This window comes from Mangifera indica, chromosome 9, assembly GCF_011075055.1.
Source record: "Mangifera indica cultivar Alphonso chromosome 9, CATAS_Mindica_2.1, whole genome shotgun sequence".
Taxonomy (NCBI): domain Eukaryota; kingdom Viridiplantae; phylum Streptophyta; class Magnoliopsida; order Sapindales; family Anacardiaceae; genus Mangifera; species Mangifera indica.
The window spans coordinates 14,136,719-14,152,621 of record NC_058145.1 but is presented as its reverse complement, the minus strand read 5'-3'; the positions used below and the strand labels follow the sequence as shown (position 1 = coordinate 14,152,621).

The following is a 15,903-nucleotide window of genomic DNA, read 5'->3' as shown; positions in this document are numbered from 1 at the left end:
AAAATAAATTTTAAATGTTAAAATAATTAAGGGGACAATTTGATAATTTACATATATGTATATATATTCTCGCCTCCTTTAGAAATATTTATTAAATATATATATTTTTTATGAGAGACCAGCTGGTTTTATCACAATCACATATATGCTTGGTGAGTGAGTGGGAGTCTCAATAAATATAAATGGACAAAAAATAAAAATAATTTATTTATGAATTAATTAATTATGAGCGCTTCCCTCCACATCTACATCCGAACCAAATTCCCTCCTTTCTCAACTCTTTCCCTCGTTTTCTACTCACTCTCTCTCCCGCTTTTTTTATTTTCTCTCTTCCCAAACGCCAGATCCCCCTTCTGTTTCCTTCTTCAATCCAATTATTTTCACTTCATTACACGTCCGATTTCACTACACCGAATATTTCTTTCAATTTCCCAAACCCTTGCTTTAAAATTACCCAAATAATTCAATCTCCATTTGGCTTCTGTTTTCCATGTCCAATTCACAGACGCATAACTTCTCTACACAGCCCAACGACACTTTCATGCAGCAGTCGTTTAAGCGCCAGCTCCCATGTTCTTCTATGAAGCCGCCGTTTTCAGTTCCCGCTGATTATCATCGCTTTGCCGCCGACCCTCGCCCACCCGATCAAGAATCCGAGGGCATCGTAGTTAAATCTCCAGTAAGCTTATCTTTTTAACTGGTTTTTTGGCTTGAATTTTACTCTTTTTTTTTTGTTAATGTAAATTTTGGTTAATTTTGTTACTCTAACTTCTGAGGTTGTGTTTTTTCTAGTATAATTGTGATTTACTGTTTCTGATGGGTGAATTTCATGTGGATCTGCTTGTCTGAGTTTTAGAATGTGGGTTTTGTGTGACCAGTGATGAGAATTATTTTTTGGGGCTTAGATTTGTTGAAGGCTGCCCGTTCAATGTTTTCATGTGAGTGTGATTTTGTGTTTTCTTAATCTGAATTTTTCTGGTTGGTGGTTTTATAAGGTCTTTGGCCACTGTAATCAATTACAAATGCTCCTTGTTATAATGGAGAAGATTTCTGAGTTTTAGGATCTGCTTGTTTGTTTGTGCTGCCTTTTTCTTGTACCAAAATGGAGCTTCTCTAAATCTCTCAACTATTTAACCTTTGTAGGCGAACATCACGTTCCCTTTTGTTAGTTAGAATTGAAACCTTTGACGGTTTACAGCTTAAATTTCTGGTGATTAAGATTAAAAAAAAAAAATCATCTTTTTGTTGCTGAAGTTGCTTGTTAAATAGTGCTTGCTCAATGAAAGAGGCTATTATCCAGTGTTTCTTTCATTTGATTGTCCTGTGACTTGGAAAGCAAATTAAAGGACTCTTATATCTTTTATTGAAGCCATGATTTTCCTTCTTTATTTGATCCTTTATACTCCTAAATTTATTTGCACGTTTTGCTTATTGTGATTTGAAAATGTTTATTAGCTATTAAAGCGGAAGAGTGGCCCTGCTGATAATGAAGTTGATTCAAGTGAGCGGACATCTGGTCTTGGATACACTGAAATAGTTACTAGCCCTCTCCAGACACCTGTATCAGGAAAAGGGGGAAAGGTGCCAAAAACATCAAGGCTTGCAAAGAATAGTAAATCCGGACCACAAACTTCAACTTCAAATCTGGGTAAGCATTACTATTTTTAGTTTTAGCGAGTCACAAATATGTAATTCTAGGACCTCTCTCTCACATATACTGACTGAATGGTATATATCAAAAGGAATTAATTGGTAGGTGCAATTACAGTTAGCTTTATTTGCATAAATAGTCAACTCTTGAGCAGGTTATATGGAAATAAAAGTTGATGTAATCGATGAAAATTATTGTCACAGCGTCACCTGGCAACAATCTCACACCAACTGGTCCCTGCCGATATGACAGCTCCCTGGGTAATTTTTTATTCTTTTGCATTTCTTTTCCTCTTTACTCTTTACTATATCAATGAATAAATGGTGGTTATTTTTCAAAATTTCTTCATGCCTAGCTTTTGATCTAGAGCAAGTACATTATTAAGAGTGAAACAATGTCCTTTAATTCAGGGCTCTTGACAAAGAAGTTCATAAATTTGATCAAGCATGCTGAGGATGGTATTCTTGATCTAAATAAAGCCGCTGACACTTTAGAGGTAACAAAAACTTCTTATCTTCATCCAATTCTATATCATTTTTTCAATTACTAGAAGGTTGTCTTTTGCCACAGGTGCAAAAGAGGCGGATATATGACATAACAAATGTCCTGGAAGGTATTGGCCTTATAGAAAAGAAACTCAAGAACAGAATTCAGTGGAAGTATGTATTTATATCTTGAATTTTGCACACTTTGTCATTTTTTATTGTTTAATGGTTTTGCTTCTGATCTGCATTGACTTGTGCTTTCATTAATGCCAGGGGCGTCGATGTCTCAAGGCCAGGGGAGGCTGATGAAAATGCTTCAAGTTTACAGGTGAGTGAAAAACTTCATCTTGACTTGAACTCTCTCTGATGTCTTAGTTTATGTCTGATAACTGCATTCAGCACTAAAACTGAATCAGCTCTTCATCATTTTAACTGGTTTTAATATGAACTGACCATAAATACATTCTATTTAAAATTCATTTGATCTGACTTATTATCAACTCTTCATCATTTTAACCGGTTTTAGATGATTAGTTTTCATAATAAAAATCAGAAGACTTAATAGACATTACTAGTTTTTCTTCACTTAGAAACTTTTTCTAATTTATCCAGTAGCACTTCAGCATTTCAAATTTCATCGATCTCTTGTAAAATAAAGTGATGTGGAAACATAAACTTGATAGTGTCTCTTGTGCTAACTAGTCAGGTTAGGAAACAAGAACTTGGCCCATATGCCATATGGCAATCTATTTTCTGTAGGAGGCTCTGTTTTCTTTGCCATCACCTTGATCTGCCCTTAAGGCCACCCTTTGAACTTACCATTTTCTGTTTACTGTTGGATAGTGAAAGATGAACAGAATTCTATCTAGGTTTTTTACATTTAACCTCAAGTAGTTAGTATAAGGCTTACGTGAGTTGCATTAGATTGATTTTTTCCCAGCATGCATGTAATTTTGAAAATTTTGAAATATACACCATTTTATGGTTCATTAGCCAAACATATAGTACCAAATATTGCTGGAAATTACAGGATTTGGCTTAATCAAATTTTTTCTCCTCCTGCAGGCTGACGTTGAAAGCCTTGCCGTTGAGGAACGCAGATTAGATGATCAAATAAGGTTCTGTAGTTGTGCCAGAGATATTGCTTCTCTATTACATTGTTTTTTAAGCAACCTTTTGGCATATGCTTACATTTCCAAATTGTTGCAGAGAAATGCAAGAAAGATTAAGAGACCTTAGTGAAGATGAAAATAATCAAAAGTAAATATCTTCTCTGATTCATGTCATATCATAATTTATAATTGTCAGGTATTTTAATTAATAGACCATTGAATTAGCTTGCATATGATCTCAGGTGGCTTTTTGTCACAGAAGATGATATCAAGAACTTACCCTGCTTCCAGGTTAGTCTTTTTCTTTTGTGTTTCTGTTGATGATTTAGACTGGTTGTATGTTCACTATATTCCTGAGACCGTGTCTCCACATTGTTAAATGAGTAAATAGTTGTTATTACTTATTGTAGAATGAAACCTTGATAGCAATTAAAGCTCCCCATGGCACCACTCTGGAAGTCCCTGATCCTGATGAGGTAAACCCAAAAATTATGCAAATCCCTAGAAAAAGTTCACTTGTTTGTTTGTAGATGTGTATTCCTCATCACGGCCTTTCTTTTCTGTACCAGGCTGTTGACTATCCCCAGAGAAGATACAGAATAGTTCTCAGAAGCACAATGGGTCCTATAGATGTCTACCTTGTTAGGTACCACTAGTTTCTTATGGTTAATTTACCATTAACCTCTTTTTGCATATCCTGATGCCTCTCTCTTTCTGCCACCTCTGTTATTCTAGTCAATTTGAAGAGAAATTTGAGGAGATACATGGTGCTTTGGCAACTCCAAACTTGCCATCAAGTTCAGGCTTTATTGAGAACCCTGTATTGACGACGATGACAACTGAGAGCAGAGGGAAGGAGATTGAAATACAGGGACAAGATGCTCACAGAGAGTGCGCTGATGTTAATGCCTCACATGATTTTGTGAGTGGTATTATGAAGATTGTTCCTTCAGAAATAGATGTAAGTTTTTTATCTTCTTTTGGTTGAATTATCATTGAATATCATTTGTTCAGTGGAAAAAAAAAAATTCTTTAGAGCACAAGGATGAGAACTTTGTTTCTTCCAGATGTCTGAAACATGTGTTGCTTGGTTTTCTATGTGAAGAATGAGAGGGTGATTTTTGTTGATGGAAAATAATGTAGTTAAATGCCAAAGGCTTTATTCAAGTAGTTGATAGAGTGACTGAGTGGGGCGTTGGGCTGGTCCAGATTCAAATATCTCAGACAAGAAGAAAAACAGATAAAGATTTTCTCACTTTTGAAACAAGAGCTTTCTTTAACAAATAGTTGATGAAACTGTGTTGGAAAATTTCAGTTTTTTAAGGTCTGTCATGTGGAAATGAGTTGCACTTATTGCAATATTGATTGTTTTCCATTTTCTTTCAGAGTGATGCAGATTACTGGCTTTTATCGGATACTGGAGTTAGCATCACAGACATATGGCGGACTGAACGTATCCTTTCTGATTAGACATTTCAATCTTTATTTCTTATTTTCTCTTTGATGCTTATAATGAGTTCAACCAAGATTTCCCTGATTCTCAACAAATAGCTGCTGTTGAATGGAACGAATTTGGTAATCTTCATGATGATTATACCATGGCTACTGTTAGCACGCCACGCGCCCAAACTCCACCATCCAACCCAACAGAGGTGTCATCTACTGCTAAACTCGAAAGGTGAAACGGATATGTGAATATATCAGAAGTACATGTAAGTGGAAATGCTTTTACCTAGCAGTTTGCCAGAGTTGGTGACTCAAGGCTTTAGGAGTTGCCTGATGTTGCTTGAACTCTGAGGCTGTAAGGAAAAGGAAGGAGGTGTCGGGGGTCTTCTACGGCTGAGTGATATTAATGATCCAATGTGATGTTGTAGTAAGTAAAGTTGGAATGTTTTCGTACAAGCCCTTGTAAATTATTGCATTCCTTTGGTTTGTTGTAAGCACATCTGATTAGCCTTACTGGCAGGCATTATTGGTTAGAATTATGCAGTATCAAGTAATGGAAAAACTTAATCTGATCATGACTAAAATAAATGATCAGAAACTATTATTTTGTTTTCACTATATCTTGGAAATTTTGATTAACTGAAAATGTCATAGTATCTGCTGCCAATGTGATGGATAGAGACTTTCAGGGAGTTTGGTTTGACAATCTATTTTTTATTATCATTATTATTTTTTCAGTTTATCATATAATAAAAGAAATTATTAATTTTTTATTATCATTAATGATGTGTTAAAAAATATAAAAGGTAACAAAATTATCATTATGTTGGATATTAAAATATTATTAAATCAATTTTAATTTAGTTATAATTTTTTTAAAATAAAAATATCTTTATTTTAAATAAATATAATAATTAATATAAAAATATTTTAAAATAATAATAATAAAAATATTTAAGTGAAATAATATTTTAATATTTTTATTATAATTTTTTTTATAATTTATAATTATACTAATATTTTATTTTTAATAATAAAAAATTATTCAAACCAAATTGCATGAGTGTTTTACTGTGTCGGAAATCTTACCACTTAACTTCAAAAGGATTCCCCAAAAGTTAAGGATAAAGTATGAACAAAAGATGTGTAATACATATTAAGGATGGTAGGATCTAAGCAAGTTATTGATCCTTTTCAACTTTTGGGAGTGAGAGCTGCCGTTGGAGAAACCTTATTGGAGATGCAGCCTTGCGTGCTGCATATGCCAGAGAAAAGGTTCCCACTTTTTGCCCGGTTGCGTCAGCTGATATTCCCACAGACAACATGAATTTTCTCTCCCCAACTTACCAAATCAAAGTGAATTTTGCACATTCTTAAATGGTTTTTGACCTTTTGTAGCAAAGCTTGAACGTCAATTCCTGCAGCAATTAAAACATAGCAGAGTGAGAAGGAAATCAAAGAGAGCAATGGAGGTGGCCAAGTATACTCCTCCATATTTGGCTAGCAGTTCTTTGGCTTGGTCCCCCCTTTGATTTCTTTACCTTTCCTTCCTCCTTGGAGCTGAATATCTTCAGAAATCCATTATAAAATATATATATACATATACTTCAAGGCAGTTAAGTTTTACAAACCAAAAGAGACAACACACAACTCAGTCTGCAGAAACGCATTACTCCATTCCACCCTCTCTTTCGTTAGTCTTTCTTATGTTTAATTGGTGAATGTAAAATGGTATACAAAATTAACTGAACTTTGTCTTTTTTGACCTTTTAATATAGCAATAGAAAACAACATCAATAGCATAAGGAATGATTCAATCACCATGAAACCTCTATTGTATTTCCATAAATAACAATCTTCATGTTATAGATAACCAGCTTCAAGGCCATACCTTTTAGTAACTTCCTCGGCAGAAGTAGAAGCAGAAGAGGAAGGTGGTTGTTGTAATTCTTGTGCTTTCTGTTGGATGGCTCTCATATTGAAGGTTTTGAAGATGGGTTTAGAAGATTGAAGGGAAGAAGTAGAGGGGCAGAGTTTGAAATTGGTTTTGTTGAAGGTGAGAGACGGGGTTGGCAGGGTTGTTGCTACTTTTATGAAACCAAATACTACTTAAAAAAATTCAAAAGTTAAACTCGATTTTTAATCAGATTTGGCTAAATCAATAGTATAACTAATTTTTTATATTAATTAGATCAAATTTAAAATTAATTTTTGATTTAACCAATTTAACTGACTAAATTATCCTGTACAATTTGGTTTTCAAATCATTGTGAGAGACACAGAAGAGGACTCATCTCAATTATGATAAAACCCAGTTTACCCTCACGATTTCCTAAGTCCAATTAGTATTGGACAAGGGACGAATTTAAAATAATTTATATAATTAAATGAGTTTAAATATGATAATTTATTTTATTTTATTTTAAAACAAACTAATTATATTAATAAAAGTAAAAATAATATTTCCCATTTTGTAACAAAATGGAAATAGTTATGGTTAAGTTAAATTCAAGTCAAACTTGATTTAATTTAAATAAAGATAAGTTTAAACTCGTTTTAAAAGAGTTTGAGTTTGACTTATTTAAAAAAAAGTCAAACTTAAACTCAATGGGAGATCTTAGTTTAACTCATTATTAAAATAATATCGTTTTAATTTATATTACTTAAAATGATATTGTTTTATATCAAATTTTTTAAATTTACAAGCTTATCGAATTGAATACTTTAAAACTTGAATTTTAAAATATTAAACTTTTAAATTTAAACTCGTTTGTGTTAAATTTATTTCAAATTTATTTAAATCAAATTTAAACTTAAATTCATACCAACTTAGTTTGAATCTATCCTTTTATTATAAACTTATTCTCCCTTCTCAAAATTTGTGGTTAAGGAAGAGGGCCAAGTTGAGCTCAAAAAGGCCTTTACCCACTACTGCCTTTCCGTTCGTCTAAATTAACAAATTACAATTATGTGTTGAAATTATTTAAAAACCACCCTTGTATTTTCAGTAACTAAAACATTTATGCCAAATGTTAAAACTGAAATATTAATAATAAAAAAATAATTATAATTACATAGAAGAAATGACAAAAGTTTCATCATATATCGTAAACTTTGGCCAATGAAGTGGTGGGTTGGGTGAGAGAAGGGATGAAAATGAATCTACGGGGAAATAACAAGGCTTCGTGTTGATATAAATTGAATATCTAAAAAGATTTTTAAAATTTTGTTAATTTTAGGATAATTTAATAATTTAAAAAAGTGAAATAGTTAAAGATTATATAATAATTTAATTTTTTGATATTGCATTAGAATATTTTTTATTGACGGAATTAGATTTTGGGTAAAATAATTTGATTTATGTCATTATCTATTGGCTAAACCTTAGTGGGAGAATGTAGATTACTCTTTGAAAAAAAAAAAAAGAAATTGACCAAAATGAAAGAAATCCAAGAATCCAAGGATCAATGGAAGTCCTGTGGTGATTAAGATGAATTTATGATATCTACCTTCTTTAACATTAATTTTGTTCAATTAAAAAAATAAATTATAAAGCCTAGACATATGATTTCTCTTTATACAATCAAAGATTTGATTGGATAATTTTAAAATTAAAAAAATAAATAATCATATCACAAATTATCATTTTAATTTATACAGATAAATCTATAAAATTTGTTTGTATGTATAATTTTATTAAAACAAAATTTCTAATTGAATTGAGGAATCATCACGGGGACAATGTTTTACTAAAAACATCTATGGGTGCAATTAATTTTTTTTTTAACTGAAAGTAAATGGATTTTTACAAGAATGAAAAATACCATATTATACAAAATTCTTTATTTTTTTTTTGAATAAAGGTTTCTTTTATTTATTTCAATAAGAATTTAAAAATTTAAAGTCAAACAATAAACTTGTTGACTTTGTAATCCATTATCATGAACATACAAACATTTTGAATTTCAAATATATATATATAATTTTAAATTAATATATAGATAAGATATTTCACCAAAACCCAGACCTTAAAATCCGCCATTAAAAAAAAAAAAAAAAAAAATTCCCCCTCAACAACATGAGAGAAAATGGCTCTTACCCATAAACGCCTTCTCATTCAAATCTCCCAAAAGCTTCCACCTTTTATTGAGAACGACTCTTACCAAATTAAACACTTTATCTATCAAACAAATCTATCCAAAATTTGAAACCTTTCCAACAAATAAATCTCAGTTTTCTTTTCTTTCTTTCAGTTTTCTTCCTCCGATGTCTACAAACAACAAGAAAAGTCTCCTTAAATCTATGTTCACAGCCAATGCAGGCTGTGGATGTGGCAACATGAAACCCTCAGATGTGTATGACCCAAAACCACGACCCAAGAAAACCCTAATTTCCCATAATATTATAAACCCTAGTTCTTCTTCAAGTTCTTGTGAGAAAAACAATGGTAAATCATCGTCAACATTAATGGACAGCGAAGACTTCTCTTCCACTTCATTCTCCTTCAACGCTGAGACCTCCACTTGTACGGAAGACTCAGAGATTGAAATGGATCCAACAAAGCCCTCTCAGCTCCCCAGTCCGTGCCCTAAGATGGTCGACAGCATTGCAGTGGTGAAGGAATCAAAAGACCCGTATCAGGATTTTCGGCAGTCGATGTTGCTGATGATTATGGAAAAAGAAATCTACAATAAAGATGACCTTCAACAGCTTCTCAAATGCTTCTTGCGGCTAAATTCTCCTTGCCACCATGATGTTATCGTTCGAGCTTTCACAGAGATCTGGAATGCCAAGAATGTGGATCATTCACAAAGCTAGTTTGATGGTAGCTAGCACATGTGTGGTAGCATGTGAGAACTGATTTCACACGTGGGAAATGGATTAGAGGGGGAAATGAGATCTTTGAGTTGTATAATAATGGTGGAGGCAAGGGTTTTCAATTTTATTTAATACTAATGTGAGATGTCGATATATATTATTTGTCTTATATTTATGCTGTGTCAGTTAATATCCAAAAAGGTCATTTACAAGTTACTGTGCACATTTAATTTAAGTGGTTGGGTGCATTTATTAAAAACTATGGGCATTCATATTATAACTTTTTGAATCTAAGCCAAAATTCATCTAAATTCAAATTCATTTAAACTCCTCTCAAAATTCTTTGAATTCGGTTTGAATTCAAATAACATTGTTTTGATGTTAGTTAAAACAATATCATTGATCTCATTTCAGACTCGTTTGAGTTAAATTTATTTTTAACCTTGAATAAACACAATTCGAATCCAGTTTTATTAACTTTTCATTGCATTGTTAATTTGATAAGCGGTGGCAGATTGTGTGTACTTATGGTTTACACTAAAACTGAAAGATGAAAGGAGTTGCAACTAATAGATTGCAGCAGGAATAGAAAATATTGTTGATGGCACTCTGATTGTTGTTAACAGAAAAACTTGAGGAGTTATATTTTGTCCTAACATCCGTCTTTAAAGAAAACTACATAAAATTTTAAAATCTCTTACACTGAGTTGCATTTAACTGCTACTAGCTTCTTCTCTTGTTGTTTTGTTGTACTTGGCCTGTCTTAAACCAGCGTCAGCATCCATCAACAACGTAACGAACAAATGTTATTCATATATAATCATGCGATTGAATAATATTTTATCTTTAATTCAAAGTTATTGAATCATTTGATGACACGTATTAAGTGTATATCTATTTATATATACTCAAAATAAATATATATAATTTTATCGTAAAGATAATACCCAAAAACTAAAACAAAACAACTCCTTTTAACTTTGTTATTAACAACAAAATTTCTTCATCAGTCTAACAATCAGAATTAAACAATCAACAACAAAACTTCTTCACAACAAAATATCTTCATCAGCCAAACAACAACGAACAATTGTAGCAACAGACAATTGCAAAGTTCTTCATCAGTCAAGCAAAATTTCTGCATTAGCCAAATAACAACAAACTGCTACAAAACTTCTTCAACCAATGCCACATAATTGCAAACTACTATTTTCAACCGGTGCCAGACAACAACATCTATCTAGTAACAAAAAACTACAACATTCAAGCACATCACTATCAACAATATCAAATAACAGCAACAGTGCTACTTCCAACATCTTCTGCATCAATCAACACCTAACAACATTCATAACACTACTGCATTGAATTAGTAGCAACAGCTTTCAAATTTCGCAAAATTGTTTGGAAGAGAGGAAAATATGGATGATGAGAAGTTCTCAAGAGCGCAAACAAATATTTTTTTCGTGCAAGCATCAAACCTGGCTATAGTTAAGGCTTTAGTGAGGATATGTACCTTTTGAAACTCTAAGGAGGCTTTTGGTTTGAAGACTATTTTATTATCAAAATTGAAAGAATATTTTAAAGATAAATTACATTGAAGATTATTGGATATAAATTATTATTATGTTTGATAAAATTTGATAAATATAAATAATTATTGTGTTTGATTAGAGGTAATAAAAAAATATTAGAATATTATTTTACTTAAATTCCCTTGGATATAATTATTCTAAAATATTTTTTTATATTTTTTGTTATATTAATTAAAAATGAGATTATTTTTATTCTAAAAAAAATTAATAAATAAAAATATAGTTATAATAAAAATCAAGATTATCTTGACAATTTTTTAATACCTAAGGTGACGATGATAATCAGATTATATTTTATCTTACATGTCACATTATCATTGATAATAAAAAATTATCAGAAATTTTTATTACTTATAAACCAAATGAAGTAATATAAGTAATAAAAGATAGATTACTAAAACAATATTTAATTTTCTCAGTCAAACACCCCTAAGGGTACATATTAAATAATAAATTTGATCTCGAATATGAGGAGCACTGAATTCAGTATACTTTGTTCTTGTATGAAATACAAGACCAGACATGCAAGAGAAATGACATTTTGGTTATAATATTAAATAGTTAGACATAAGGTAAATTATAAGCCAAGTTCAGAAAATAAACTCTTGATCCATAATATATCACTGGCAGTTTGTGTTAATACTATATATTCAACTTCAATAGAGGATAAGACTACTACGCTCAACCTTTTAGAGACTTATTGGATCAAATTAGCTTCAAGATAAATACAATACCCAGATGTGGATCTTTATCTTACAAACTGCTTGCCCAATCAGAATCAGCAAAGCGGTTCAGCTACAAAAGATATCCACTTGAAAAATTGGTCTAGAGGATAATGTGTCTTTGACGTATTTCAGGACTCTCTTACAACCTTGTCACTGAAGTTGTGTAAGTTGCTGTAAAAATTAACTTCGCTTATTAACAGAGTAAGTTATGTCAAGTATGATTAAGGTTAAACATAGAAGCGGACTTACCATACTTGTATACAAACTAGGCTGATCAAACTGGTCACTATCTTCTCTGAAGACTTTTGTGCTTGCGAACACAACTACTTTATTGTATTTTTGCATCCTGACATAAACTCAAGATGTGGGCTTGCAAAGCATGTGTGGCGAGAGTCAAAACATGGTGGAAACCTTAGTTCTTTATTTAAGATTGTGTTTGTTTAGTTGATACGCTTAAATTCCTCACTAGCCTTTTCATAAATGCCTTGGCTGTTGGTGAATATGGTTGTGTATGATTTTATGAGAATGTGGAAACAGTTCTTCTGACTTTACTTGAGAATGAGCAAAGGGGTTGGTTGGGGAGTGTGTTAGAGTCATGAAAATGACTCCATAACGGTGATGAATATGCTTTGTTTGTGCTTGAAATTCAATTTATATTAAAACAATAAGAAAATTTTTGACATTATGCATAGATTTCACATTTTGAACTTCTTTTTTAACAATTTTTGCAGCCTTGGATTGAAATTAGAGAATAAATAAGTCAATATCAAGTTTTTATTTATAGGAGATTGAAATTTTTACCAATTTTTTTTACCGTGTATACATATATATCACTTATTTTAAAGTTTAAACAAAACTACCACAATAGTATAACATTTTTCTAAAATACCCCTATTAATGTAACTCATACAGAAAGAGAGAATACTATCTCTCTTTTTTCTTTAGCCTTTCAGTGAGGAAGAAATCTTTGTAGTATGAAAAAACAATTCTTCAATAAAGAAAACATGTTATTGAACAATAAAACTATATGTTATGTGTTTTCTTTATGAACAATTAAAAATCAAATAATGTAACTCATGCAGAAAAATAGAATACCATCTCCCATGTAGAAAATACCATCTATTGATGTAACTCACGCAGAAAGAGAGAATATTATCTCTCTTTTTTTCTTCAGCTTTCTAGTGAGGAAGAAATCTCTGTAGTATGAGAAAAAAAATTCGTCAACAAAGAAAATATGTGATTGAACAATAAAACTTATATGTTATGTGTTTTCTTTATGAACAATTGAAAATCAAATAATGTATTATAGATTTATGTCCATGAGTTCATGTGAAATTTAATTTTGTTGTGATTTTATGTTGTTAGATTATTTAATACTGTTATTTCATGTTATTTTTATTGTTTAAAGTTATTATAATATTATATTAATGATTACAAAATACAAAATTTTAAATCTGAAAAATTTTCAGATGAAGAACGGGTTGGCGTCGCCAACCCCTTGGCGTTAACGCCAACCCTTAGTGACAACGCCAAGGGGTTGGTGACGCCAACACCCACTGGCTTATGTTTTTTTAAAATTCAATTCACTGTATGAAAGATTTAGTTGATGCCAACACCCATGCAATGGACCCTATTGAATTTGAAGATTTTTTTGATTCTCTTTCATGCAATGGGGTCCATTGCATTTAAAGATTTTTATATTTTCTTTCATGAAAATAATATTTTAACTTATATGACTCCACCACATGAAAGAAAATCCAAAATTCATAACAGTAAAATAAAAGTTTAGTTTAAAAAGGGTTGGACCCTTTAGCAAGTAAGGGAATAAAAGGGTTGGCGGCCAACCCTTATTATTTGTTTACTTTTGAGGGTTGGCGTTGACCTTGGCGTTAACGCCATGCCAACCCTCAAAAGTTAATTGGGTCACCAATCTTTTTATTTTAAAGGTTGGCCAAGACCAACCTTTTTAGGGATATTAATTAAAATAGGTAAAAAAAATTTCGCATAAATGTTTTTAGACAAACATATAGTAGTTTTACTTTTATAAACAATTTTTTTTATAACTCCAAAAATACCCTCCCAGCCATGTAGGTATCATACAGGGTGCGTAGAAGCTAGATGCGTAGAGTGCGCACCCTTTCTTTTATATATATATATATATATATATATATATATATATATATATATATATATATATATATATATATATGTATGTATGTATATATATAAAAGAAATGGTGTGTGCAGCGCGCTCACTACGCGTACCCTTGCACTCTGTTTATATATATTATATGAGGGTGTGTGCACTCTGCACGCACTGTACACTTCGCATGTACTGCGCGCACTCCGCACGTACTGCGCGCACTCTGCACGTACCCATACAGTTAAACATTCCTTTCAGTGCCTACGCATACAGGACTGAGAGATTATTTTTGGAATTACAAATAAATTTACTTATAAAGGTAAAATGATTGTAGGTTTGTCTAAAAAGGTTTAAGCGAATAAAATTTTGCCTATTTTAATTAATATCCCACATTTTTAATTGACGCCAACTTTTGCCAACCCTTTTTTACTTTTTTTTTAATTTTTCAGCTTTTCTTTTCAACTAAATGTCAATCTTTTGTTTTTTTCAATTAAATCCTACTAAGTGATCTTCTTCGATTGTCATTTCTTCGAAGGTATAAAGTGGGTGTGGTTAAATTTTGGTGGGTTGTTTTTTTTAATTATATCTTTACTTTGAAGAATTTTTAATCTGAAATTTACTTTCCTTTTCAGTTTTTTTCCTTTCGTCTTTTGTTTTTGAAACACTTATTCTATTTTTTGCAGTACAGTTCCAAAGAGAGAGGATTTTTTTGCATAATTCATTTATCACTTGAAAGACGAGGAAGAAAAGAGAAAAAGTTGCAGAGAAAGAGAGAGAATCTCTGTATGAAAGATTAAAGAGAGATATTTTAATAAAGTAGATTACTGTTGTGACATATTTATTTAAACTTTATAATGAGTAGCATTTATGTATACATGGATTAAAATAAAGATAAAAATTTCAATTTCCCTTTATTTATTGATCAAAGTTGATTTTGTCTCTACATTTTTGGTTAGGAGTCAAATTAATATCTATACTTATTTGACCACTACACACTAGTCCTCTATTTCACCACTATGATTTGCTTTATCTCCTATTTCACCACTATGATTTGCTACTAGTCAACTTCTCCATTCGTGTTTAACCATTTTTGCCACCATATATGGTTGATTTTGGCATTGCTTGTTTGGAAAAAGTGGGACTAAGATTCACGACCGCTTTGTTTTTTTTCACAACATAAAAATCATAGAGTTAATTTGTATAAAATCACTGTATTATATAGATGTATTTAATAAACAGTACTCAATTTTGTTGAATAACAGTTTTAAAAACTAGTACATAATCACAAGATAGCATGCCTAATCGTACAGTTAAAATTGTCTGCAGTCAACATTGTTCATATTAAAAATAATTAAACCCGCCAGTGGTCCTTGATTTCAATGACTGGTGTGGTTCGGTGGTCTTTGAAGTGTCTGCTAAAACAGCAGCCACACAAAAATGGCATAACTGAGAGTTTTCGCCTAATTGTCAGAGATTATTAGGTCAACTACCGTGGGGGTGCATTGATAATTTTTTGGTCAAATGATTATTTTTTTTATTAAGTTTTGATATATTTTCAAACTCATATTTATAAGATTTAAAATATTTAAAGCCTTACTTATATATTAATTGTACTTAATTTTTTTTATTAAAGATAAAGATAAATTATTATTTTATTAATAATATTAAAAAATATAAAATTTATCATATTTTTCCTCTTAAAATTTTAAAACTAACAACTTCAATTCTACTTAAAGCTTTTTAACTTTAAAAAGTCATAATTTTCCTCTAAACCTATAGTTTTTTTCTTCTCTCTTTCGACCACTATCTTTGACATCAACGACCTTTCCTCTCTACCTTAGAATATTGATTGACGCACTATAAGGCACAACAACCAAAGACCAAAAGTCTTTGATGAAAATATCTAGAGAGGAGAGGTTGTTGTATCT

The 15,903-nt window shown here is 31.2% G+C and overlaps 2 protein-coding genes across 2 annotated transcripts; both read left to right on the top strand.

Annotated features, from left to right (window-relative positions):
* The first annotated feature begins 223 nt into the window (after positions 1–223).
* On the top strand, positions 224–5,309 carry LOC123224841 (transcription factor E2FB-like). The gene is made up of 14 exons (XM_044648567.1): positions 224–679; positions 1,456–1,648; positions 1,855–1,911; positions 2,062–2,147; positions 2,222–2,310; positions 2,410–2,464; positions 3,202–3,254; positions 3,346–3,396; positions 3,491–3,539; positions 3,659–3,724; positions 3,818–3,894; positions 3,984–4,209; positions 4,635–4,701; positions 4,800–5,309. The coding sequence occupies exons 1-14, from the start codon at positions 491–493 to the stop codon at positions 4,928–4,930; spliced, it is 1,389 nt and encodes a 462-aa protein (XP_044504502.1). The 5' UTR covers positions 224–490; the 3' UTR covers positions 4,931–5,309.
* Positions 5,310–8,744: 3,435 nt separating this feature from the next.
* Positions 8,745–9,721, top strand: LOC123226435 (transcription repressor OFP8-like). Its single transcript, XM_044650952.1, has one exon. It carries the CDS (start codon positions 8,961–8,963, stop codon positions 9,510–9,512), a length of 552 nt encoding a protein of 183 aa, XP_044506887.1. The 5' UTR covers positions 8,745–8,960; the 3' UTR covers positions 9,513–9,721.
* Positions 9,722–15,903: the final 6,182 nt, after the last annotated feature.